Source organism: Zonotrichia leucophrys, chromosome 27 (genome assembly GCF_028769735.1).
Source record: "Zonotrichia leucophrys gambelii isolate GWCS_2022_RI chromosome 27, RI_Zleu_2.0, whole genome shotgun sequence".
NCBI classification, from domain to species: domain Eukaryota; kingdom Metazoa; phylum Chordata; class Aves; order Passeriformes; family Passerellidae; genus Zonotrichia; species Zonotrichia leucophrys.
The window spans coordinates 2,864,705-2,889,581 of record NC_088196.1 but is presented as its reverse complement, the minus strand read 5'-3'; the positions used below and the strand labels follow the sequence as shown (position 1 = coordinate 2,889,581).

The following is a 24,877-nucleotide window of genomic DNA, read 5'->3' as shown; positions in this document are numbered from 1 at the left end:
CAAATAATTATTTGCTGTACCAATGATTGCTGTGTTTCTCCTCTCAGCCAGGGATCGCTGCTGCAGGGGAGGGGTCCCAGCAGAGGGCTGGGGCTGCTCTGCTGCTCTCAGCAGCCCCTGCCCATGAACACAACCACAGGCAGCAGGAAGCACAGCTCAGGCTCAGTTACAATTTCAAACCACCACCCTGGGCTTGTTCACCAGCTCGGTATTTACCAAAAAGGAGGAGGGAATTTTATCTGGCTCTTGCACACGGCTGTCTTTCCCAAGGATGTCCTCTGTGCCCCCTTCCCACCTTTCTGTGGGGATAAATCACAGGCCAAGGGTCTGCTCATGCAACACAGGCCAGACAGGGAGGAGGTTCTGCTCATGGAGTCATCTGCTAGAAAAAAACCCCCATGTTTAATTACCTGCATTAATATTCAGGTCCTGAAGTGCTCAGCATTTGTATTTATTGGCTTAGAGAAATGGAAGAAGCTTTGCAGAGCATGGCTGCTGACAGGCTGCTCCCCCGAGGCCCTTGCTGAGGGAAGCATTTGCCATTTTTGCATACATACATTCATTTTAATTGATTACAATGGGTTGATTGATTCAATGCAATGAGGTGATTCATTGGCAGCTGCAGAGTAAACACATGGGAAAGGCAGGTGGCTCACTCTCGGTTTGTTTTCACCTTACATCAGGGGCTCTGTCATTTCTCACACTGGGGTTGGAGCACCCGGCTGGAACAGGGCACTGATGGGACAGAGGGAAGGATTTGGTGGCAGAGGCCGCTGAAAACCAAAGCAGGGCCATTGCCAGGTGCCCCAGGGTCTCCTCTGAGGCCTCTCAGACCCACAGGGAACTCAGAGCTGTGTGACTGGAGAAGGGCAGAGGGCTCCAGCACAGCCCCATCCCCTCCTCTGGGAGCACTCCTTGGCTTCAGCTGCCTGGAAATCATTTCAAATCTTACACCAGGTGGAGATCACCAGCAAAGCTCACAGATTACAGAAACAGAGTTTCCACAGATTTAGTCACCTTCACGGAGGAACAGCAGCACCATGGGTGTCATTCCTGTAGACAGTCAGGTACCCGACCTGATAAAAACAATCTTTGCATCAATATCTGGGGACAATTCCACAAAGCAGAACAGTTTTGCTTGGCCTTTCCCTTGCCTCCAACAGGGAGTGTTTAGCCCTTGCCTCCAGCTGCCCTTTGAAATGCAGATTATCAAACAGCCAGGCCAGCAGGGTGCAGAGAGGAGAGCAGCAGAGATGAGAGCAGCAGAGATGAGGGCAGCAGAGATGAGGGCAGCAGAGATGAGGGCAGCAGGCTGCAGGTCAGGCTGGGGCCTGGGAGCTCTGCAATTGTCACCCAGGAGGGAGCAGCAGCTCAGCAAAGGCTCCCAGCCCTCACAATGCTGGATCAGCCTTACCTGCACCTGGCAGCTGCAGCAGAGCTGATAACACTTTCACTTCTCAGCTCGATAGCAACTGCAGCTCTGATTGCATCTCTGAAATTCTCATTTACATTTTTTACCTTCTCCACTTCCTTCCCCATTTCAGGAGGTTGGGCTAAGGTGGTTTTTCATTTATGCCTCAATGCAGACTGAGGGGCTGGTTCATATAAAAGCTAAACAAGTAGGTAAATATTTGCCAAAATAATTTTATTTCTTCTGTGCATTCAAATATTTATAAACATACTTTCTGTAACTTTCCAAGACAGCAGCATCTTATCACAAAACAATTTTATGAACTTAGCTACATTCTTTTTTGCTTTTTAAACAAGCACTTCTGCTCCCAAAGTACAAAATTAGATATGAAATTGAATTGCTTGGCAACAGAAACAAGCAAGATATTTTCTTTCATAAAAAGCCAATTTCTCTGCAGCCTCATTTTGCAAGCAGGGACTATTAGAAGCAGATATTTTTGGCCTTATCATGGGTCACCAGGATACTAAAATGCATCTATTCATTATCCTTTCACAGTGCCACATATACTGTCCAGAAATCAGCCTGACAGCACTGGTACTAAATTTTAATTCTGGTTTTAATCCTTCCTTTCTGTTTGGATTCAATCATTGCATTTCTGGGGCCCATCCCTGTGTTTCTGGTTAGGTTTCTGGCACTGTGATGCACAACAGGAAAGCTGTTTGTAGAGTTTTCAACACAACCATAATCAATCAATGGCCAAGGCTGGTGCATTATGAATCACAAAATAGCACCCAGGGTTTGTATTTAAGCAGAATGGAAACGTGGAGGTGATTCCAGAGGGCAGGTATGTTTGAATGGAAACCCTGAGCCCAATATTCCTCTTTTGAGGAAATGACTGTCCCCAAGTCTTTACACAGAAACTGGCTGCAGTGGCAAACAATCCCATTTCTCTGAGGAGGCCTCACACTACATTCTCTAACTTTTAAAATTGGTTTAACATTCACAATCTCACAGCCCTTTAAGCTAATGCAAAGCTCTAAAGAGCAGTGGGTAATTGCACCTTCTAGAGGGTGATATTTCAGTGATTTTAGGATTGTTCAGAGCTGCTGTTCACCCTCAGGACACGAGGTAAGCGCTCAGCTCCTGGCACTGGTAGCAAGCCACGCTGTCCAGGACCCACTCCCGAGTTACCAGGGCAACGCTGCTCTGCTGCTGGATTGCTGCAAGACAAAGACACAGAAATAAACGATGCAGCTGTCAGCAAGAGCTCCAAACAAGCTGAAGGTGAGGCACTGATGGCTGTGAGAAGAAGCTGTTTGCTTTTGAAAAGCTTGCTACAAAAGCAGAGATGTGGCAGTGCCTCTCAAGGCAGGCAATGCTGGGCTCCAGGAGCAGAGCTGGCAGCAGTGAACACCACAACATAAACACTAAAAATAAAGAATGGAGTTGTTATCTTTTCATTCAGGATCTCAGTGACAGAGCTTTGGGTCCTGTCTGCCCAGACACACTGAGTGTGTGGCAAGCAATGAGACTCATTAAGAGAAGCAACAGAAAATTACTGAAGTGTTCTCAGACTGTTCCTCCTCATGGCAGGATCTTTTTAATTTCTCTTTTTTCCAGTGCCATGGAAACAGCTGGGTTTTCTACACCATCATCCTGCTCCCCTGTTTTGTTGGACCTCAGTGCAGCCTAACCAGCTCCCACTCCTCCCAGAACCCCACCTGCACTTTCAAAGCCTCGTGGCTTCTCCTGAGCATTTTGCTTAAAGGAAAAAAAATGCAAAACTACATCTGTTCAGGCTTTTTAACATGACCTTTTCAGACCAAGGGAATCTTGTTCCATCTGAGGCTGTCTCCTAGATCTTACTGGTGCTCCAAGGACACCCTTCCCTACCTTTTAAAAACTATTAAATTAGAAAAGTTTCTGTAAAGCTGATGAAACAGAGGACAACTGAGGCAACAGCTGCCAGAGCAGCTCTTCAAACTGGCTCTTGAAACAATATTCTTTGTCCTTCTAGATTTTTCTTACAAGACATACATCCATCTCCATTAATAAGAGTTTTGATTTCTCTACAACCCTCTGATGTTTAGCTATTAAAAGGACAGGTGTGATAAAGACACTTGATGTGTACCAGAAAGCAGCTCAAAAAATGTTGTTTTACCTCCATAATCTGTGTTTTCCTCCCAAGCATCTGGCTGCACAACCACAACTGCAGTAGAACTCTAGGATTTTAAGATAAAAAATAAAAATGCTGTTGTTGTCCGTTCTTATATAATTATATATTTATTTATAGAGAGCATTAACTAATTTCAGAGTTTCACTTCAGAGAGGAATTTAAGTAGAGGGAGAAAGACATTAGCTCCCAAGATTCTTCTGTAATTTCTCCCAGAAATTCTGTGAGAACACTCAGCCACTCAAAGGCTTTGGGAGCTGGAAAGGGAAGGCTCAGTGCTGATTTCAAGACAAATTGGTGATGTGGCCAACACCAACCATGTCTCTGCTCCAAAGGAGCCAAGGGGCACTGCCAGGCTGTGGGAGGGAACTTTGGGAAGGTACAAACTCCTCAGCACTTACTGCCGTGCCTGTGAACTGGCCAGGCTGCTTCACCACAGAGGCACCGCACAGCTCCACCATCCACTCCAGCTGCTCTGAGGAAATCAGATGAAATCAATTCAGTCACTGTGGAATTTGCAGATAACCCCAATGAGGGGAGAGATGAGAATCTGACTCCATGTTCTTAGAAGGCTAAATAGTATATTACATATTATACTATATTAATTATAGTGTTATATAATTGTAGTATTATATTACATATAATTTGATATTAAATATTATACTACACATTATATAGTATATTAAATATTATGTTCCACATTATATATTTTATCAAATGTTATACAATATATTATGCATTATATATTAAATATAATATATCTTATAACATATATATATTATATATTATATATTATTTTATATTATATATAATGCAATATAATATAATAATCATATTAGACTATATTATATTATACTATATACTGTATTATACTATATTATATTATATTTATTATATACTATATTATATATATAAAATATATAATACATAATATATTATATATAATTTATTATATTATTATAATATATAATATATTAAATATATATTTTATTATATTTATTATATATTATAATATATTATTATCACTACTATATTATAGTATATTATACTAAAATATACTATAATATAATAATATTTATTATGTATATTACTATATATTATTATATTATTAATATTATATATTACATTAACATTAGATATTATTATATATTATTAAATTATATAATATATTATAATTATATTATATTATAGTGTATTATATTATAGTATATTATAGTATATTATATTATAGTATATTATAGTATAGTATAGTATAGTATAGTATAGCATATTATAGTATGCTATATTAAACTATACTAAAGAATAGAGAAAAAATAAAGACAGGAAGCTACAAAGAATGATAATGAAAATTCCTGACTCCTTCCAGAGTCCTGACACAGCCTGACAGTGATTGGTCATTAAATAAAAACAATTCATATGAAACCAATCAAACAATCTCCAAATCACATCCCAAAGCAGCAAAACACAGGAGAAGCAATCAGATAATTATTGTTTTCATTTTTCTCTGAGGCTTCTCAGCTTCCCAGGAGAAGCAATCCTGGCAAAGGGATTTTTCAGACAATGTGACAGTGACAGCCACTTCAGTGTTTTCTATCACATTGGAGCTGACACAATTCCCGAAGTGTTTGTTCCAATTCACAAACCACCATCATCTGCAGGAGATGTGAGCAGAAAACAAAATCTTTTCACTTCAAAACCTGCTGGGGAACATCAGCTCCTCCCTCCCTCACTCCCCAGGCAGGTCTGCACAAAACCAAACCCTGAAAAAAATCACAATTTATTTCCTCTTCTCATAAGGATGCAAGAGGTGAAATGGAAATTAAAAAGGAGAAGTTTGAACTGTGATTATCTCTCATTAACAGAAGTAGCCAAAGTACTTAATTTGCACCAATTTGTTGAATTGGTAGTGAAGAAGATGAAATCTCTCAAGCATAAGAGCCAAAATTGAGGATCACTGCAGCAGGTGAAAGCACTGCATCCTTTGCAGCAATTACTGTAAATGTCAAGAAATGTGAGTACATTTCATCCAGTCAAAAATGAAGTTATATTGTATAATACAACTTTAATAAATCAGAAAGTATCTGCTGAATAAGCCATAAAAAATGGGAAGTCAAGTACAAATACTTGAAGTAGAAAAAGAATTAATTTTCAAAAACTTGTAACATAGCTCACTAAATTTCAAAAATAAAAAATGAAGCTATGCTGAACAGCTTTTTCTCTTTATATTAACTTCTAGCTTTGTTAAAGAGTTTCACTTTTAACACTGGCTCCTGCAGACAGGAGGCTACAACAGAGATGTGTCAACTGCTGGGACAAGGAGATTTAGGAACTGTTTGCTAAGACAGAAGAAAAAATGCTCAAATATGAGAGATCAAGAGCATCAAAAACAATTACCAGACAGCATGACATGAATGCTTTTCCTAGATAATTTATCCAGAGATAAAAGGCTTAGTTTGAAATGCAGCAGAATTGCCAGGGGGTTGTTTGAGGACATCCAAATAGATGAGAACAAAATTTCCACTCCATTTGGAGCTAGAACTGGATAAAATTATTTACCTACACCTTACCCCATGTAGGTATTTTAAGATTTACAGAGGAAAAGAGGTAAAAATCACGCAGACATGTACAATTCTGGTGAAGGCACGGTGTCCCTCCAAATATTTTTTATGTTGACCATTCATGCAATGACACACCTGTAGTCATGTCAGTGAAGGGGCCACAGCAACAGATCTCAAAGTCTTTAAAGATCTGAAAAGCAAGGAAGATGTTGGAGTTCACAGGGGGTTTTTAAAGAGCAATGCTTTATATGCTGGTTTTTAAAATTTATTTGCTGTTTTCATTGCATTTCCAGGGCTTGCTATCAAGCTGTGACTATTCCACAAAGCTTTTTGTAACCTACCAACCAAAAGAATTTAAGAATAAAACTAAAAGAATATCAAAGACCACTAACCCTCTGTTATAAATAAAGACACTCCAAGCTTAGTGAGCCCCTACAGAATATCTGCTGACAGAGCTCCCCTTCATGGATAAAAATGATTCATTTGTACAACTCTGTGTTCAGAGAGACTGGAGAGGCTCCAGCAGCTCAGCCAGGCCAGAGTTTGGTCCCTGATGTGCTTTGTACCTTGGCAGTCAGGGCCTGTCTGGCCCTCTTGGGACCTTGATGGTTCCTCCCATTGATGACATCTCCTCTGACTTCAAAGTTCTCCTGGGACACAACAAAAGCAAGGAATCAGAAGTGAAGAGACTGAGGACACTTTGCTGTCAGAGTTCTGCTTCAAAACAAGGTGTCAGATTTCAGAACTGAAAATCCAAGAAGGTGTCAGATTTCAGAACTGAAAATCCATGACTGTGTTCACAATATGAATGAAAAGGCTTTGCAAGAGAAATGCTGGAGTATGAAACCCCTGCAGCATCAGGCAATTTTTAAATAAACCAATTTTACTCAAACTGTATAGTAATCTAGCAAACTAAATAAAAGAAGCAGCACACTCCAAGACTGTAATTGTCTTATCAGCAAAGTCTTACTTGATAGAGATTATCTGTATATAACATTATTTCCTTAAGCAAAGAATGGATCTTTTGCTCTATGCTAGAATCTATTAATATCAGTAGAAACACTTATAAAAATTTGTCTATAAGCTGTTAAAAACAATAGGAACTCATTGTGTCTTCAACATCAAAGAATGCACAGGGCCTAAGTGTGGATTTGGTAAAACTAGAACCCCAGGTTTCAGAGCTAAAATTCCATATTAAATATTTAGACAGTATCTATCTGTACAATACAAACAAACTCATATGTCCAGAACCTCAGGTTTTAGAGATAAAATTCCATATTAAATATTTAGACAGTATCTGTCTGTACAATACAAATAAACTCATAAGTCCAGAACCCCAGGTTTCAGAGCTAAAATTCCATATTAAATATTTAGACAGTATCTGTCTGTCCACACAAATAAATTCCTAAGTCCATCATGAACAGCATTTCTTAACCATTTGACATTTCACTCAAGATAAAAGAACTTACCTCATCCAGTACTTTTCCAGCTTTAAAAGACTGAATTATCCCTAAATAAAAAGATCAGAAGAAGAAAATCATTTTATCCAGCAGAATGGTTCTTCCACTATCAGAACTCTGACTTCATTGCTACATTAAATTGAAGGTATTTGTGCTAAAGGAATACAGTATAACACTAAATATTTAAAGAATGTTTTTACCATTTAGAAATAATACTGATTTTACACTAATTGATGCCATGGATCACAAAGATTTAAATTAAGAGGGACAAAAGGCTTTTGCCACAGTGGGGAGCAGAAATAGTAAGAGTAAGAAATGCACAAGAGGAAGAAGGTTGATTTTGCTGCTTGTGCTTCTTAATTTTAATTTCTTTTGAAGTATTTAGAAGAAACACTGCAAAACAGATGGCAAGGCATGAAGAGATCCTTTTTCTTTAGTGCAACAAGTGAAGACTGCATTCCTGGCAGAAGGGCAAAATCTCCAGCAGCAGGGATACCTACACTGGTAACCAAGCACCCACTTCCCTCCTGCAATGCCCAGGAAATACTTCAGGGTCCGTTCACACACCAGCTCCTCATCTGCAGGAAAAACAACAGCAAAACCTCTTTTAGTTCCCCCAAACAACAGTAAAACATCTTTTAGTTTTGCCAAACAACACTAAAACCTTTTTCAGTTTTGCCAAACAACACTAAAACATCTTTTAGTTTTGCCAAACAACACTAAAACCTTTTTCAGTTTTGCCAAACAACACTAAAACCTCTTTTAGTTTTGCCAAACAACACTAAAACCTTTTTCAGTTTTGCCAAACAACACTAAAACCTCTTTCAGTTTTGCCAAACAACACTAAAACCTCTTTTAGTTCTGCCATTACCAGAAAAACACAGCTCAGGGTACCTGTCTGTAAAAACAAACTTTTTTTACTAAGTGCAAAGAGTACAAAGGTTCAAATGTTGATGATTTCTGCTCATTTCCTTCAGTTTAATCATTTCTGCTCATTTCCTTCAGTTTAATCACACGTACCAATTGTGAGCCCTTTAAAAAATTATTCAATAAAGAGAAGAGGCCAGAAAAAGGAGGATTTCTTTGGGAATTATCTTTGTTTCTTTTTGGTTGGTTCTGAACTACTTCACACCAGTGTGCTGTCAACACCTGAACATTAGGAGCAAACAGCTGAAGAAACAAATAGCAAGTAAAATTAACTTGGAATTACACAAGGGAAAACATGCCCTCACACTTTTCCTCTGGAACAGAATGAGAAAACCCACAAGCTCAAACAAAAACTTGCAGTAGAGCAAACAATCAATACCTTTTCCTCAAACTTATTAAATTTATTGCTGACCTGTCTGCTTGGTGTTTGAACTGAAGGTAAAATTCTATATTTTCTGTCAATAGAGGATTTGGTCCCCCAGCTCCCAACAAACCTGTTTTCATGATGACATGGGTTGTTCCTGCAGTAATGTGATTGGATAAAGTGCTCTGAGTTTTCTTCACAAACTTCTGGACCACCAACTGAAAAATAGTAAAGAAAATCAAAGTTAGCAACAATTTTAACACCCTCAACAGCCCCACTTTTTAGGAGCATAATGTAATAGGATATTTACTTTAAAGTAACAGTTTTATGTGCTGGCACACAGAAAGTACATTCAGTTTTGGCACCATTCAACAGATTAAAGTAATGCAGAGCTCTTGGTGTGTGGTTTTTTACTCAAAAGCCAAATCCTTCTGGAAACTGAGTGCACAAACAGGTTTATTAGCAACTCACAATTCCTATTTACAGAATGCTCCCCATGGAGCAGAATTTGGGTGAAGCAGCATCATCTGAGAACACTGACTGGGCCAAACACCCAAACCCCCTCCCCAGCCCCAAGGCTTTGCAATCCTGTGTTTTTCCCCCCCAGACATCAGGAATTGTTCAAAAAATTCAAATTTTACTAAGTTTAACAGTGCCATTGCAGGCAGCATCCTCACAGCTTCAGGAGTGCTCAAGTTTGGCTGCAAGATTTCTTTTTGCAATTCCTGCAAGGTTACTTTTGTTACACTTAGAGATCTCTCTGTTGAGGATTAGAGTGGTAATCAGCAATTATTAACTAGTGATCTCCAAATTCTGAACTCTACTTACATGCTCACTGTGATTCAGACCTGAGACCACAATTGACATTTCTTTCCTCTTGGTCCTCACTGGATTTGTAGCATTTTCTTTCCCAGTTGAATTGTGCAGAACAGGTACAGGAAAAAATTCACTTTTTTTAAATTTGTGTCCTGGGCCAGAGCTTTTTCCAGTGCTCTGAGCCACAACAGGCCCAGCTGTGGCTTCTGCAGTTTGAGGGATAAAAAGCATTGCAGAGGAGGAGGAATTATCTGAACTCTGGGTCACATTCCCAAACAGATCTGATGACACTGATGCACTGTTTTGTCCAGTCCCAGAATTCTGCTCCTCTGCATTTTCTGAAGGAAACAAGAAATTACTCCTTGAGAAAACTGCATTTTTCTTGTAGTCATGGCAGAAGGTTGTTGCTGTTTTAGGTTTAAATTCTGCAGATACTTGCTCTCCTTTTGTGTTATTACTTCTTTGTGTTTATTAATTCCTTCTGTGTTTATTACTTCATCTTTGCCTCCAACATTATTTTTTCATGATCTATAGGCAAGACAATAAAATACCTGGAAATCTGAGTAGCATACCCCTGGAACTTTGAGTTCCATATTTGTCAAATTGTCTGAATTTAGAAGTGAGACAGAAAAACTCTTTATTACTGTCAAAAAGCTGCCACACCCCATTTGATGGGCAGCCATACAGCTGGGCTAGCAAAGTAGCAACAACACCTTTTTAAAATGATCAGGAATATATAAATGAAAATAATAGATTTACAGGAAAAAATTTGTATCTTGCTGATATGAAAAGAACAGGGGAAAACCACCAGAAATCAAAAATTCTCTTCAGTGTTACCTTCCAGCTGGCACTGCCTGTGCTCCTGCACAGGTTTTGTTTTCTCAGAGGGAGTTTTGTTCTGCACTGCACTGTCACACTCAGGGCCTTTCCCCAGATCTGAGCTCTTCCTGAAAGAGGATTTAGAAGCTGAAAGCAGCAATTCTGGGGACCTTGAGAGAGAGAAATTGATTTTAATGCCTTTTCACTCTTTTAAGCATTAGAAAAATGTAGCAGCAGTGAAATTATTGTAATTTCCTAGAAGCGCAGGGATACTTAAGATTTCTTTTTTAAATAAAAATTTAGAAAAAAACATTAAAAAAAACCCCCAAAACTCAAAAAAAAAATAAATGACCTGGTTTTTTCTGGTCTTGTTTGCTCCATTTCAGATGCTCCTTCAGGACTGGGATGTGGCAGCTCCCTCTGGACAGGTAAAACTTCCCAGCTCTGGCTCCCATTCTGCTTTAGCACAGCTTCAAGCGCAGCCATTTCTTGCTGAAGTTTTTTCAGGCTTTTCTGCATTGCATTCTTTTGCTGCAAAGGAGCACAGGAATGCCAACACAAGCAAACTCAGGGTTCCTTTTTGTAACAAACATTTGAGAATTAGAAAGAGCAGGGTGGTTTTGAATGAAGTTTTTGTCACACGTTGGAAAGGTGACAGTGGTGGTTTTAGTGTAACAAATAGTGCACACATCCAAAATCAGAGCAAACCCACCCAAACAACCACACACTCACTTTGCCAGTTGTGTTATTCCAGTTTAGATGCCTCAGAGTTTAATCAGTCAGAAAACACCACAATTCCTGCACAAATTTATTTGAAAGTAATTCTGTCCAAACTCCGTTAGTAGCTCAATCCATGATGCTCATTATTAAATTTTAAATTGAGTCTTCATTTCCCACAGTTACTTAAAGCCCCAAAGATCATTTAAAGGACTAAACCATTTCATAATATTCTTCCTTATGTCCCTCCTCAAAAATTACACGATCAAAACCACGCCATAGGCAGCATAAGAATAGCTCAAAGAGTTCCAAAAGACCTTTATAAAAACCCAAACCCTTTAGATGATGGAGCAATTTGCACAGAACATTCCATTTGCAGCTCCAGCACTGGCACCATGTGGAGCCTTTTTGTTACTGAACCATAAAAACTCCCAAGCAAACAGAAACCCAAACCCATCCCCACAAACCCAAACCCCAACATCCATCCAGCACCTCCACCCATGAAGCTGCAGGAGGAGCAGTGCCCATGCCAGCTCCACATTTCAGGGATGCTGGAAACAGGAGAAGCACCCACAAAGCACAGAAATTAAATTCACTTTTTTTTTTGTACATACATAAAGCCCACAGGGCTGAAAATGCTGGAGAGAGAGCTGGCATAAGAGCACAGGACAAAGAAAACCACAAAGCAAAACAAAATTCCAAGCCTCTAATTCTCAACTGAACCCCAGCCCAAATCCCCAATAAACCATAGAGCACAAAAATTAAATTCACTTTTTTTGGACTTACATAAAGCCCATAGGGCTGAAAACGCTGAAGAGAGAGTTGGCATAAAACTTATCTTAAAGTCACACAGGACAAAGAAAAACCCCAAAGAAACCCCAAGCCTCAGCTGAACCCCGAGCCCAAATCACCCCTAAAGCACAAAAATTAAATTACTTTTTTTTTCACATACATAAAGCCCATAAGGCTGAAATTGCTGAAGAGAGAGTTGGAATAAGACTTATCTTAAAGTCACACAGGAAAAGGAAAACCCCAAAGCAAAACAAGAAACCCAAACCCTAACCCTCAACTGAACCCCAAGACCAAATCCCTCATTAAACCCACAGAGCACAAAAATGAAATTCACTTTTTTTTTTACATACATAAAGCCCACAGGGCTGAAAATGCTGGAGAGAGAGCTGGCATAAGAGCACAGGACAAAGAAAACCCACAAAGCAAAACAAAAACTCCAAGCCTCTAATTCTCAACTGAAACCCCAGCCCAAATTCCCCAGCACATCCATAAAGCACAAAAATTCAATTCAATTTTTTTTGGATGTACATAAGGCCCATAGGGCTGAAAATGCTGGAGAGAGAGTTGGAATAAAACTTATCTGAAAGTCACACAGGAAAAGGAAAACCCCAAAACAAAACAAGAAACCCCAAACCCCTAACACTGAACCCCTTGCCCAAATCCCCCAATAAACCCATAGAGCACAAAAATTAAATTCACTTTTTTTTTTTACATACATAAAGCCCACAGGGCTGAAAATGCTGGAGAGAGAGTTGGAATAAAACTTATCTTAAAGTCACACAGGACAAAGAAAAACCCCAAAGAAACCCCAAGCCTCAGCTGAACCCCAGCCCAAATCACCCTAAAGCACAAAAATTAAATTACTTTTTTTTTCACATACATAAAGCCCATAGGGCTGAAAATGCTGGAGAGAGAGTTGCCATAAGACTTATCTTAAAATCACACAGGAAAAGGAAAACCCCAAAGCAAAACAAGAAACCCCAAGCCCCTAACCCTCAACTGAACCCCTTGCCAAATTCCCCAATAAACCCATAGAGCACAAAAATGAAATTCACTTTTTTTGGACTTACATAAAGCCCATAGGGCTGAAAATGCTGAAGAGAGAGCTGGCATAAAACTTATCTTAAAGTCACACAGGAAAGGAAAACCCCAAAGCAAAACAAGAAACCCCCAAGCCTCAGCTGAACCCCGAGCCCAAATCACCCCTAAAGCACAAAAATTAAATTACTTTTTTTTTCACATACATAAAGCCCATAGGGCTGAAAATGCTGGAGAGAGAGTTGGCATAAAACTTATCTGAAAGTCACATAGGACAAAGAAAAAACCCCAAAACAAAACAAGAAACCCCAAACCCCTAACACTGAACCCCTTGCCCAAATCCCCCAATAAACCCATAGAGCACAAAAATTAAATTCACTTTTTTTTTTTACATACATAAAGCCCACAGGGCTGAAAATGCTGGAGAGAGAGCTGGCATAAGAGCACAGGACAAAGAAAACCCACAAAGCAAAACAAAAACTCCAAGCCTCTAATTCTCAACTGAACCCCCAGCCCAAATCCCCCATTAAACCCATAGAACACAAAAATTCAATTCAATTTTTTTTGGATGTACATAAGGCCCATAGGGCTGAAAATGCTGGAGAGAGAGTTGGAATAAAACTTATCTTAAAGTCACACAGGACAAAGAAAAAACCCCAAAGCAAAACAAGAAACCCCAAACCCCGAACCCTCAACTGAACCCCAAGACCAAATCCCCCAATAAACCCATAGAGTACAAAAATTAAATTCACTTTTTTTTTTACATACATAAAGCCCATAGGGCTGAAAATGCTGGAGAGAGAGTTGGAATAAAACTTATCTTAAAGTCACACAGGACAAAGAAAAAACCCCAAAGAAACCCCAAGCCTCAGCTGAACCCCAGCCCAAATCATCCAAATCACCCCTAAAGCACGAAAATTAAATTACTTTTTTTTTTTTTCACATACATAAGGCCCATAGGGCTGAAAATGCTGGAGAGAGAGTTGGCATAAAACTTATCTTAAAGTCACATAGGACAAAGAAAAACCCCAAAGCAAAACAAGAAACCCCAAGCCCCCAAACCCCTAACCCTCAACTGAACCCCAAGACCAAATCACTCAATAAACCCATAGAGCACAAAAATTAAATTCACTTTTTTGAATATACAGAAAGCCCATAGGGAGAGAGAGAGTTGGCATAAGACTTGAAGTCACACAGGACAAAGAAAAACCCCAAAGCAAAACAAGAAACCCCAATCCTCCACCCTTCAATTTGATTTCTCTACTTTTCTTTATCAGAACCCCCAGCCCAAATCATAAATAACCCAATACATGAAGTCAGGTCACTGTGCAGCATTCAGGATTTTAAGAGCAGACAGAAAATTCACTGCTAGACACAGCTTTCATCAGACACTGCCTGCTGGGACTTGTACCTATAATATCGAATATGGAATGATTTGATTTAATCTTTACACAAGGAAGAAAAGTCTCTGATTTTAAATATCACGTTGTAATAAATCTACTTCTTATCACCAAATTCTTATATATTCTTATCATTAAAGTTTTTAAATATAGGGAGGTGACATTTGCAGCACTGGCCAAGCGTGGAGATGCATTAATTAACATCTCCCATAATTAAGTTCTGTAACCAATCTCATATAATAAACTGTGGCCATTGCAGGGTAAGGTCACCAGGTGAGGAAAAGCTGGACAAATAATGGCACAGAAGCAGCTGTGCAGATCTTCATTAATTATGCTTTTGGAAGTAATTTAGTAATAAAGAATTATGATGAAAGGAATTTTCCACTGCATTGAGTTCACAGGCTGCTCCTACACTCAGGGCATGAAGCACTCACCTGTGTGGTGAGGATTTCACCCTCAGAGAAAGCTCCACAGGAATCCTCCACAATACTCATTTCACTGTCAGATCCACAGCCTTCACCTTGAAGAAAGTAGAAAAAAACCCTGAGTTAAAGAAAAAACTCCACCAAACAAAACAACCAACATTATCCATAATGTGGAAGTTTTAGAGAACTAAAAATTGTAACATTAAAGTGACAAGTTTTGAAAATGGTGAAGTTAGGAGAGATTTCTTTTAAGTGAATATTTCGAAGAACACCATGTCACACACATGACAAAGTAAACAGAATTCAGTGTTTCAACAGAATTCTCTTTCAACAGGGATGAAAGAGCCCAAAACACTTACAAAGGCCATAAAAAAGGCAAAATATTCACTACAAAATTCTACAGCCAATTTCAACAAACATTTCATCTGGGGAAAGAGCTTGGATAGGCTGGGAAATTTGGCTGACAATGGAAATATCCCATTGCAGTAAGAGAACCAGCATTTCCCATCAAACATGAATTCCCATCAAACAGTCAGTCTGTTCATTTGTGCTCTGAACAAAGAGCACTGGAAGAACATAATTTTTAGGAAATAACCCACTGAGGGGTTTTTGTTTGAGACTGATACATTCTTCTAGAAGAGTTCTGTTCTTAATACAGAACAAAGTTTCCATGCACACACCAAAAACCTTGATGTAAGTACATTATAAACAAAGCTGCAGAGAGAAAAATCTTGGTTTGTACCTAGGTTTGCTCCCATGTCTGGATCTTCTTGGCTTTCATCTTTGGTTTCCTTCAGCCCTCCACCAGAAGTTTCTTTACTCTCATTTACACTGCTCATTTGTTTGGACACCTGAGCTTGTGGCAAATGTTTGTTCAGCTCTTGTGCTCCATTCAGTGACTCCTCAGACATGTTGGACTGGGAAGAAAATAAGTTGACAGAGCATTCTGATTCCTGGCTTGGTGAAGCACACACACGACCTAGGGAAGCTTCTGGCACTTTCTGCAGAGCATTGCCATCCTTACCCACACTGGGGCTGCCTGGACACTCTGCCACTGCAGGCTCCACCCCAGGTGCCATTTGTTGATCAGCCTGCAAAGGGGTGCTTGCTGATTTGCTGAAGATCAGTGTCCTGAAGCAGGGCAACTCCTCATCCTCACAGGACTCTTCATCTGAAGATGGCAATTTCTGCACTCGCCTTCGAGGCTTTCGAGGACCTCGAGGTGTTGGTTTGGAATTTGCATTTCTGCTCTGCAGCTCTGCACTGTCACTTCTCACAAACACTGCAGATTGCTCCTTCCTGTCAGTGTCACACAGGCTGGGGCTCTCCTCAATGTCAGGGTCAGAGCACAGCAGGGCATCAGGGGTTTCAGACAAACCTGTAAGGCCACAATTCTCCCCAAGAGGTTCTTGCAGAGCCTCTGCAGCTGTGCTAACAGTTTGGGCTGCTTCTTCTTCATTCCCATTTACACATTTTCTTCCTCTTCTGCTACTTTTTGTCCTCGTGACTTCACAGCTGAGTTCAGCAGGGCTTTGCTGACAAGCTGCAGGAGAAATCGTTGATGTGGATTGAAAATGTAGAATTGGTTCTGTGCAATCAACCACTTCAGTCTTTGCTGCCTGATTGCTTTCTGAACTGAAGCTGTTTGCCTGGCCTGTGTGTAAATCATTCTGGCTGGACTCATGCCCCTCTGTGTTACTCTGGTCACTCTGGCTTCCATCACTTTCAATGGGATTTTGTCCCAAACCACTTTCTGTCCCTGTCTCACCTGACACTGGCTTTTCACTGCCCTGCTCCTCTTGCAGGAATCCATTTTTGTGCTCAGCCTGAGCAGTCCCTGCTCCTGCTGGTGTCAGAGTCCCTTCCTCTGCAGCCTGTGAAACATCATCCCTGCTGACAGCAAAGCAAGGCACAGGATCCACACGTGCAGACTCACAGCTCTTAAGCTTCTCTTTCTCTTCATCTTTCTCAGAAACCCTGCTCAAGTTTTGATCAGTTCTCTCCCCTTGCAAGCTTTCTGGCTGTAATTGTTTGCTAGCTTTATTTTCTCCCTGAGCAGCACGTGATAGACTGAAGTTTTCAGAAGGAGGATCTGCCAGGGCACGAGTCTGAAAAAGGCTGAAGGAGGAGCGCTTGGAGTGCCTGAATATGTTCCTCAGATATTGTGTGTCCAGGTCACTGTCTTCAGCTTCCTTACTCAATTCCAAAACATTTTTAGCCATTGGCAACTTTTCAGCTTTGAAATGCCCTGGAGCATTTTGTGAATCATGGCCACGCTGTGGGGGAGAAGCAGGAGGTGACTCAGTCCCCTCAGCCTGGGGAGAAGCCGTTTGCCCAGCAGACACTGAAGGAACTTGCAGGAGGAGGGGGCTACCAAGTACTCTGCTGCCTTGAGAACCTGTATCAGGCACAGTGGAACCACAGTTTGAAGGCAGACATGAAGGACTGAACAGACTCTTCCCAGCTCCTGCAGTGTCAGATAAATTCTTTAGATTAACCTGCACCTCATTTGCTTGCAGATCTCCTCCCTCCAAACGGGAGACTGGCCTGGAACTCAGCTCACCCTGAGGCTCACTCAGCTCTCTGCACTCAGCAGAGGGAGCTGCCACATTCCTCTGCTCTCCAGAGCCAGACCTCCCACGATCACTGCCATTTCTCTTTTTACTCTTCTTTACTCTTTTTCTTGTTTCTTTTGCCATTTCTTCAGAGAGCAGCTGGAGCCTCCTGCTGCGTCTCAGCGGGTTTTGCTCGGGCTCAGCTTCGCTGGGCTCTGCACTGCTGGGGTAGCTGTCGATCTGGGGCTCAGCTGGGTCAGGGAAAGCAGAGTCTCTGTCCACCACCAGCTGCAGAGCACACATGGTTCTGCTGGAATGCCTGCACCTTTTTGCTGCAGAACTTCTCTTTCTGGTGCTTTTCTGATCACAGTTATACATCTCTGGCTCCCCATCACAGTGCTGGGCAGGGACCTTCTCAGCAGCTTTCTTCCATGTGGACTCTCCTCCCTCCTCAGGCTCTGTTGATGTATTATTTGCTCTATTCTGAGAGAGGTGACTCCCATTAACAGCAACACTTTCATCACAGCTTTTCTCTTCAGCCTCTCCAAGGCCCCCATTAACACTTTGAGGGCCCCCATCTCCCTTTTCTGTATCTTTTTTCTTGATGAAATCCTCAGGTTGCAGGCAGGCACTCTTCCTCTTTCGTTTGAGTCTGTCTTTGCTGAAACCCTTCAGGCCCTGAGCAGCAGCCACATCTTCCTTTTGTCCAGCAGGCAAAATGTCTCTCAGGGTAGAAGGGGGATTTGATTTCCTCCCTCTCTTGTATGTTCTGCCAAATATTTTGTCTTTAATGTCTTCTGCTGTTTGTTTTGACCACCTCTTTTTTCCTTCCACTGCTGCAGCTCCCATGGAATCTGCCATAGGGTCAGTCCTTCCTGAAATACAGGACTCTTTATCTGACAAACACAGATCTCCTTCCCCTGAGCCATCAGCTGATGCAGCTGATTCATCCACTGAAGAACCAGAAGACAAAATCTCATTGCTTTTGGAAAACCATTCGTTGACTTTCTGAATGCTCTGCTTCAGTCTCTTCTTGGAGACTTTGTTCAGGGGGGCAGAGTGAAGGGGCTCTGCCTGAGGAAGTTCTCTGTCCTGGGAAGAGTCATTCTCAGGCTCATATCCCTCTGCAGCTTCCACACTCTGTGCATCAGTGTCCATTCCCCTGCTTTTATCCAGCCTGTTCTCTGAGCCACCTTCTAAATCTGACTCTTGGTGGTCACTGCTGTGCTGGCTCTGCTGCTCCTCCATTTCCTCTGTGTCCCCATTCAGGGTGGGACTGGCACCCCCTGCTCTGTCACACTGCTCTGGGAGCAGCTCCACAGCAAGAACACCCAAAGGAGAATTTTGGCATCCAGTCACATTCACTTGGTCAGGTTTGGCACATTCTGTGATGTTCTGAGTGCTCTTCTTGCTCAAACATTCCTTTGAGAAATCCCCTTCACCTGTCAGATTTATAGGGATAATAAATTATTAACCTCCTTTTTACACACACAAGCACAAGAACAAGCTTAATGGCTACTTTGTTTTAAAAAAACCTGCTCTTCCTTCCTCCCTAACCAGAATATTACACTGCACAAATTTTCCTCTGGAGAAAGGCAGAAAGATCACATTACATGTTCTAAATTTTTACATCAGTGCTTTTTCATCTGTAATGACTCCCATAGAATAGATTAAGTTTTGTATTTTTGCTTCCTTTCTGTTCCTGTGTATACAAACATCCACATTTTGTATCTAGGCTACAGGAACAGTCTTGTATTAGCTGTAGGCATTAACAGAACTTCATTATACAAGATTATAAATATATATATTTATATCCAATCATGTGAAATAAAAATCTTGTGGTGTCTTTCAGGCTTAATCACTTTTGTCACCAAAATAACAACACACCTGTGATACCTGGCAGTGTTATTTCTTTGGCACCCAGCTTGTCAGGCTGGGCATTACAAGAATTTTCATTCCCTTTCTCAGCACTCCCAAGTTCTTCCAGCCTTGCTTGAGAAGAAATCTGAACTGCTCCTTTGCCTTCAAACCTGTTGGGAAAGGAAATTTACTTTTGTTACAGATAAAACCACAACAGACAGAATAGAAGATGGTATTTATTTTTCCCTTTTTGCTCTCTGAAATAATTTCTGGAGAAGTCAAGCTGCACAATTGAAACTCTTCAGAGTTTAAGGCCATTTCTTTAAAAGATTTTTTGTGCAATCCTAAATTTAGTATTTACTTTTTAAAGCACAGTGCCTGCTTTTCTATGGAAGATCTATGCCCACAACAAAACATTTAGAAATAAGTTTGAAAGCATGAAATATGGCAAACTGCTGGAATTCAGCCCCCCATTCTACCCTAATGCCCTCAAAGTTGAAAAATTTTTCTGCTTAAGAATTATATCAGTCCTATGCTAAGAAAGCAGAACACAGGAAATGAGAATATTAAATTATTGTCTGTAGAAAAAATGAATTCCTTAATCACCTTTACTTACCCAGTTTTGGTTGCCTGTTTAAAAAACTCTTCAGATGATTCAGAGCCTGAAAACAAATAATCTGTTACTCTGGTTGGAATGATTCAGAGAAGGATGACTTGCCAGTATTTCACCTAATTTTAATTATTTCTGTGTAAAACTATCTGCATGGCTCCAGCATCAAACTGTGTTTAAATACAGTGACTGGTAAGTTAATCACCTAAAAGTTGCTTTCTAATTTCTAAATTTGTACACAAAGCAGCTACAAGTATTTAGAATTTGGAGCTGGAAGTCAGAGAAATACATTCAAATGCCTCCTGGCAGATGCAATAAGGAAAAACGTGAGGAAACAAACTTAATTCCTTCCTTGAAGGAACAGCATAAAAAATAAGCCATGCTTGGCATTTATCTTTTTTTTTCATAGCAGTCAATACCAGATCAAGTAAAATTCTGAAAAGCTAGGATAGATAGCAAAAAAATATTAATATCTCAAATAGATTTCATCCTCATCTCAAGCACTGTGGCAAGGCTTAGTATCCTTCAGAAAGCAGTGGCTACCTTTGGGTGTAACAGCTGGAATTTTTTGCACATCTGTAAATGCCTTCTCTGGATTGTGCACACCAAGGTTTAAGGGTTCACTACAGCAGCATTATTTGCCATGATATAATTAGGTAAAAAACCCTTTTGATTTGTCAACTTGGAATGGTCCATAATTTGTCTCTTTGTTGTAATTTTGTTAAGTAGAAATTAGTGTTTATAAAGACTTTGAACCTTTCATTATAAAGACTATATTCCATTTGAACCATTCTTTATAAAGACTATAATCACCTTTCATTACTTTGCTAACATTGCACAAAGGATCAATTAGTGTGGATTTAGAACAGATCTTACCAAACTCTATATTACCCTTTTGAGAACCAGATTTCTGGGTTTTGCTTCTTGGGTGACACATTTTGGCATCTGTAAGCTGAATATTCACACTGGCTTCCTGCTGACAGGAAAACAAAAAGGAACAGTTATTTACAACAGTGGGGTATTAAAAAATAAATGCATAGCTATTTAAATCTTAACAGGGAGCTGATATAAATACTTAATTCATATGCATTGGTAGCTTCTATGAACAACAGAATTGATTTATAATGTTGACAGCAGTAATGAAATGTGTCAATAGAAACAATGCATCATGCATTTAACAGATCAAATCATTACCAGCCTTGATCTTACATTCTGTATTGTCCAATATTCTATTCTGCATTAAGCAGATGAAAACACAAACACCATGCCATGGACAGCCACAGAGCAAACACCCCAAGCTGGGTAATGCCTTGGGAATTCTAAGATATAGGGGTGATCTTGCCCCTAAAAAGGTCAAAACCCTTTTAGCAAAAAGGTAAAAACCCTAGAGAGCCTCATGGAGCAAGCAGGTGGAACAAGTTCTCAATCCTGGTTTCAGGAACAGACTGTATTATGGCAATATTGTGTGTAAGTTCAGGTTATTTTGTGCAAACATCTTTCTCAAGTAGGTTAGGAAAACAAAAATATACAGATGGCCTTGTGCAGATTACTCAGATCAAACAACAATCTGAGATCAACCCAAAATCTCCTACTTCATTCTTTTATGTATATACACTTTCTAAATCCATTTTTAAACAATCCACACGAATGAAATGAGATAAAGCAGTTACCAAGGGGAAGTTTTCTTGTCCATTTCCTTTAGCACTTTTCCTCCTGTTTCTGAAGCCCTTGCTTTGGATGACAGAACTTTCTTTACACAGGGACTCAGCAGCAGTGGCTTCCGTGGATGTTTTAGGAAAGTGATGACTCTTTAAAACTAAATCATATTATTAGGTAAAAAAAAAAAAAAATTTACACTGAGTATGACTCATGATATATTAATGAAATAATTTTCTTTAGACTCTGTGCACTTATTGAATATACAGCTAAAATATGTTTATCCAAAAAGAAAATTTGTTGAATTACTAGTCTGATTATTCTTTCTGAGCACTCTTCAAGTAATAATGAAGATCTTGATCCTCCAAACTAATTTTCTCAACCAATTTTGGTTATATAGATATTCTACCAAGATCTAATTCTAGTTATTTTAGAATGGGATACCTTATAAATAATGATATGCCAAAAACTTATTAAAAAAAAAAAACTGGGGACATAAATTCCCAACACTTACACTTCACTCCAGTGTCAAGCTCAAAAGCATGGATAGTTTCCAACAGTCCTTCAATGAGTTGCTTAAATCTGGAATTTGCTTTCAGACTTCTGAAATAACATCAGCACTTCAGTTATTTTAAGACAAATGAACAGACAAAGTTATTTTAAGACAAAAGAACAGGCTAACTATAAATATTTCTAGAATTTTGGCTGAACCAGAAAAGGGGTAAAACTTCAAAGTGGAAGATGAGACAAGAAGAAATTGTTGCCATGGAATAACAAAGAATCATTAGTATAGGAATTGAAATGCTCACAAAAGTGAGCAGATAATTTTCTCATACAGGTTTAGGAGAGAGAATTCAGCTGCCAGGATGAAACACCAATCTAGCACAGACACTTGTTGAGAGAGGTGTGTTCACCTGGAAAAAGCTCACATTGATGTAAGATACTGAATTTACTCCTTTAGGAATGGGCAGCTTACTAAAAAAACCCTTTCCTTCTGTACTTCAGAAGAAAAATAAATATAAATAAATAAATATCAAATAAAAATATATTATGGTAATAGCTAAATAAATAAATATCTTATGCTAATATATTTTAAGCCTATTGTTAATCTTTCCTCAGAGCTCAACACCTCATCCTCCAGCCCCTCACAAAGATGATTTCCTCACCTCTTGGTAACTTCAGTCTTACACAGAGGACACTCCACCACACCTTTCTTCTTTTTGCTGATCAGTTTGAACATGCAGAATCTAAAAGGAAGAACACTTGTGATGGTAACAAGAGAAGGATATAATTGTCCCTAAAAGTGACTGTACACATTCACCACTCAGTGAATCGAGGATGCATTCCTGTTTTGAGGTTACAGTGAGTTCATTAATCCCCTTTGATGCATTTTAAATTTGCATTTCTCTCTTCTACAGAACTGACTTTTCCCCCCCTCAAGTAGCTACACATGAAGTTGCCAAAACAAAGCATACATACATGATTAGCACTGAAGAAACAGAATTAAAACTGGTATATATGGAATTAAAAATTATAAACCCAACATCATTATATGTGGAAATTAAAAACTGCATTGCACTTACAATTTTCAAACCTACCTGCAGAATATGTGATCACATTTTGTTGAAACAGGCTCTTGCACCACATCCAGGCTACAAAGAGGGAAACAAAAACAAGAGCACAGAGGTTACAGACCTCAACCAGAACCTTTGCTACTTCAGACATTAAATGAACATTAAATGCAACATTAAAGAACTACAGACCTCTTTTACCTTTCAGAGACAAGGGACAAAAACCCATCCACCTTTACAAACAATTCTCTAATCCAATCAAATGTATTTTCCCCCTCACTGAATAAAGGACTGACACATTCAGGTTTCAATAGAAAAGCAAAGTATAGAACATAAGAACAAAATGTAAGTTTTTCCTTGCACTTTCTCATTTGAGCCTTACAAAACATCAATATGTTTAGTTTTAAGTGCAAATCTCTTTGCTTTCTGGTAAGCCATGGAACTGACCAAGCACTTTCAAAGAAATGAGAATAAAAAACCACACCTCCAAAAAATTAACCATACTAATATTATTCCCTGACATACCATATTGGGCACTCCAAGTTCTTCTGCATCGCCGCAAGCACATTTTGTACTTGTCCAATAGTAATCACTGGGAAGTCCATCCTTCACATCCAAAAATGGTCTACAGAAAAAAAAACCCCACATTATCAGCTTTGTTTCTGCAAAAAATTCTGTTGCCTCCCACGACTATGCTCTCTCCCCCACGGCTCTGCTCTATCTGCAGAATGGCATCAAATTGTTTTTACTTAACGTTTTACAGGACAGAGGGGTTCTTACTCTGAACGTTTGCAGCTAAAACCCCTCGAGCTTTATACCCAAAGGAGCGCCCAGAAAAGGTTTATTCAGGTGAAATTCATAAAAAAAGCACAAAGCAGCGAGAGCGAGGGGATTGCCGGCAGGGAAAGCAGCAGAGCCGAGGGCAGACAGGTCATGCCAAGGAGCCAGAGCGGACCCACCCGAGCCTGAGAGCCCACAGCGAACGCTGAAAACAAAGAGAAACCGCTCAGGACCGGCCCTGCAGGGAAGCGTACCGGGCACGGGCGGAAGGAGAGCGGGCAGGGCCGGGCGGTCAGAGCCAGGCCGGTACCGGTGCGATCAGCGCCAGGTCGGTGCAGGTGCCGGTGCCAGGGCGGTCAGGGCAGGGCTGGCGCGGTCAGTGCCAGGGCAGCACCGCTGTCGGTGCGATTAGGTCAGGGCCAGGCCATGGCGGTGCCGTGCCCGTCTCCCCTCAGCGCTCCCCGGTGCCGGTGCCGCGCCCGTCTCCCCTCTGCGTTCCTCAGTGCCGCTCCCGTCTCCCCTCAGCGCTCCCCGGTGCCGGTGCTACGCCCGTCTCCCCCCAGCGCTCTCTGCTGCCGTGCCCGTCTCCCCCCAGCGCTCCCCGCTGCCGTGCCCGTCTCCTCTCAGCGCTCTCCGCGGCCGTGCCCGTCTCCTCTCAGCGCTCTCCGCTGCCGTGCCCGTCTCCCCTCAGCGCTCCCCGCTGCCGTGCCCGTCTCCCCTCAGCCCTCCCCGCGGCCGTTCCCGGTTCCCGTCTCCCCTCAGCGCTTCCCGCGCCGCGTATTCGCGCCCTTCCCGCCCCGCCGCGCGCAGCCAATCCGACGCCGCGGGGCCAGCGCGCGCCCCTACAGCGCCCCCTGACGGGCTCCTTCCCCTCGGCGGGGCGGAGCCGCCCTGGCCTGCTTGACTCTGATTGGTTCTGGTTGGCTCTGGTTGGTAGCTGATTGG

General features: G+C 40.8%; 1 protein-coding gene across 10 annotated transcripts; it reads right to left on the bottom strand.

The window, feature by feature from the left end:
* Positions 1-1,628: 1,628 nt before the first annotated feature.
* BRCA1 (BRCA1 DNA repair associated) lies at positions 1,629-24,728 on the bottom strand. Of its 10 annotated transcripts, none has more exons than XM_064733723.1 (22): positions 24,187-24,728; positions 23,678-23,777; positions 23,180-23,233; positions 22,748-22,828; positions 22,096-22,184; positions 21,596-21,741; positions 20,802-20,901; positions 19,932-19,977; positions 19,343-19,485; positions 15,643-18,897; positions 14,910-14,995; positions 10,881-11,059; positions 10,547-10,698; positions 9,722-10,050; positions 9,024-9,111; positions 8,103-8,180; positions 7,612-7,652; positions 6,709-6,792; positions 6,278-6,332; positions 3,986-4,054; positions 3,573-3,633; positions 1,629-2,631 (listed from the first exon to the last, which is right to left on the bottom strand). In XM_064733723.1, the coding sequence occupies exons 2-22, from the start codon at positions 23,755-23,757 to the stop codon at positions 2,499-2,501; spliced, it is 5,349 nt and encodes a 1,782-aa protein (XP_064589793.1). In that variant the 5' UTR covers positions 23,758-23,777; positions 24,187-24,728; the 3' UTR covers positions 1,629-2,498. The 10 variants fall into 10 exon arrangements, with proteins under 10 accessions (XP_064589793.1, XP_064589795.1, XP_064589796.1 ...); XM_064733725.1 differs by having other exon boundaries at positions 19,352-19,485; XM_064733726.1 differs by having other exon boundaries at positions 20,817-20,901.
* Positions 24,729-24,877: the final 149 nt, after the last annotated feature.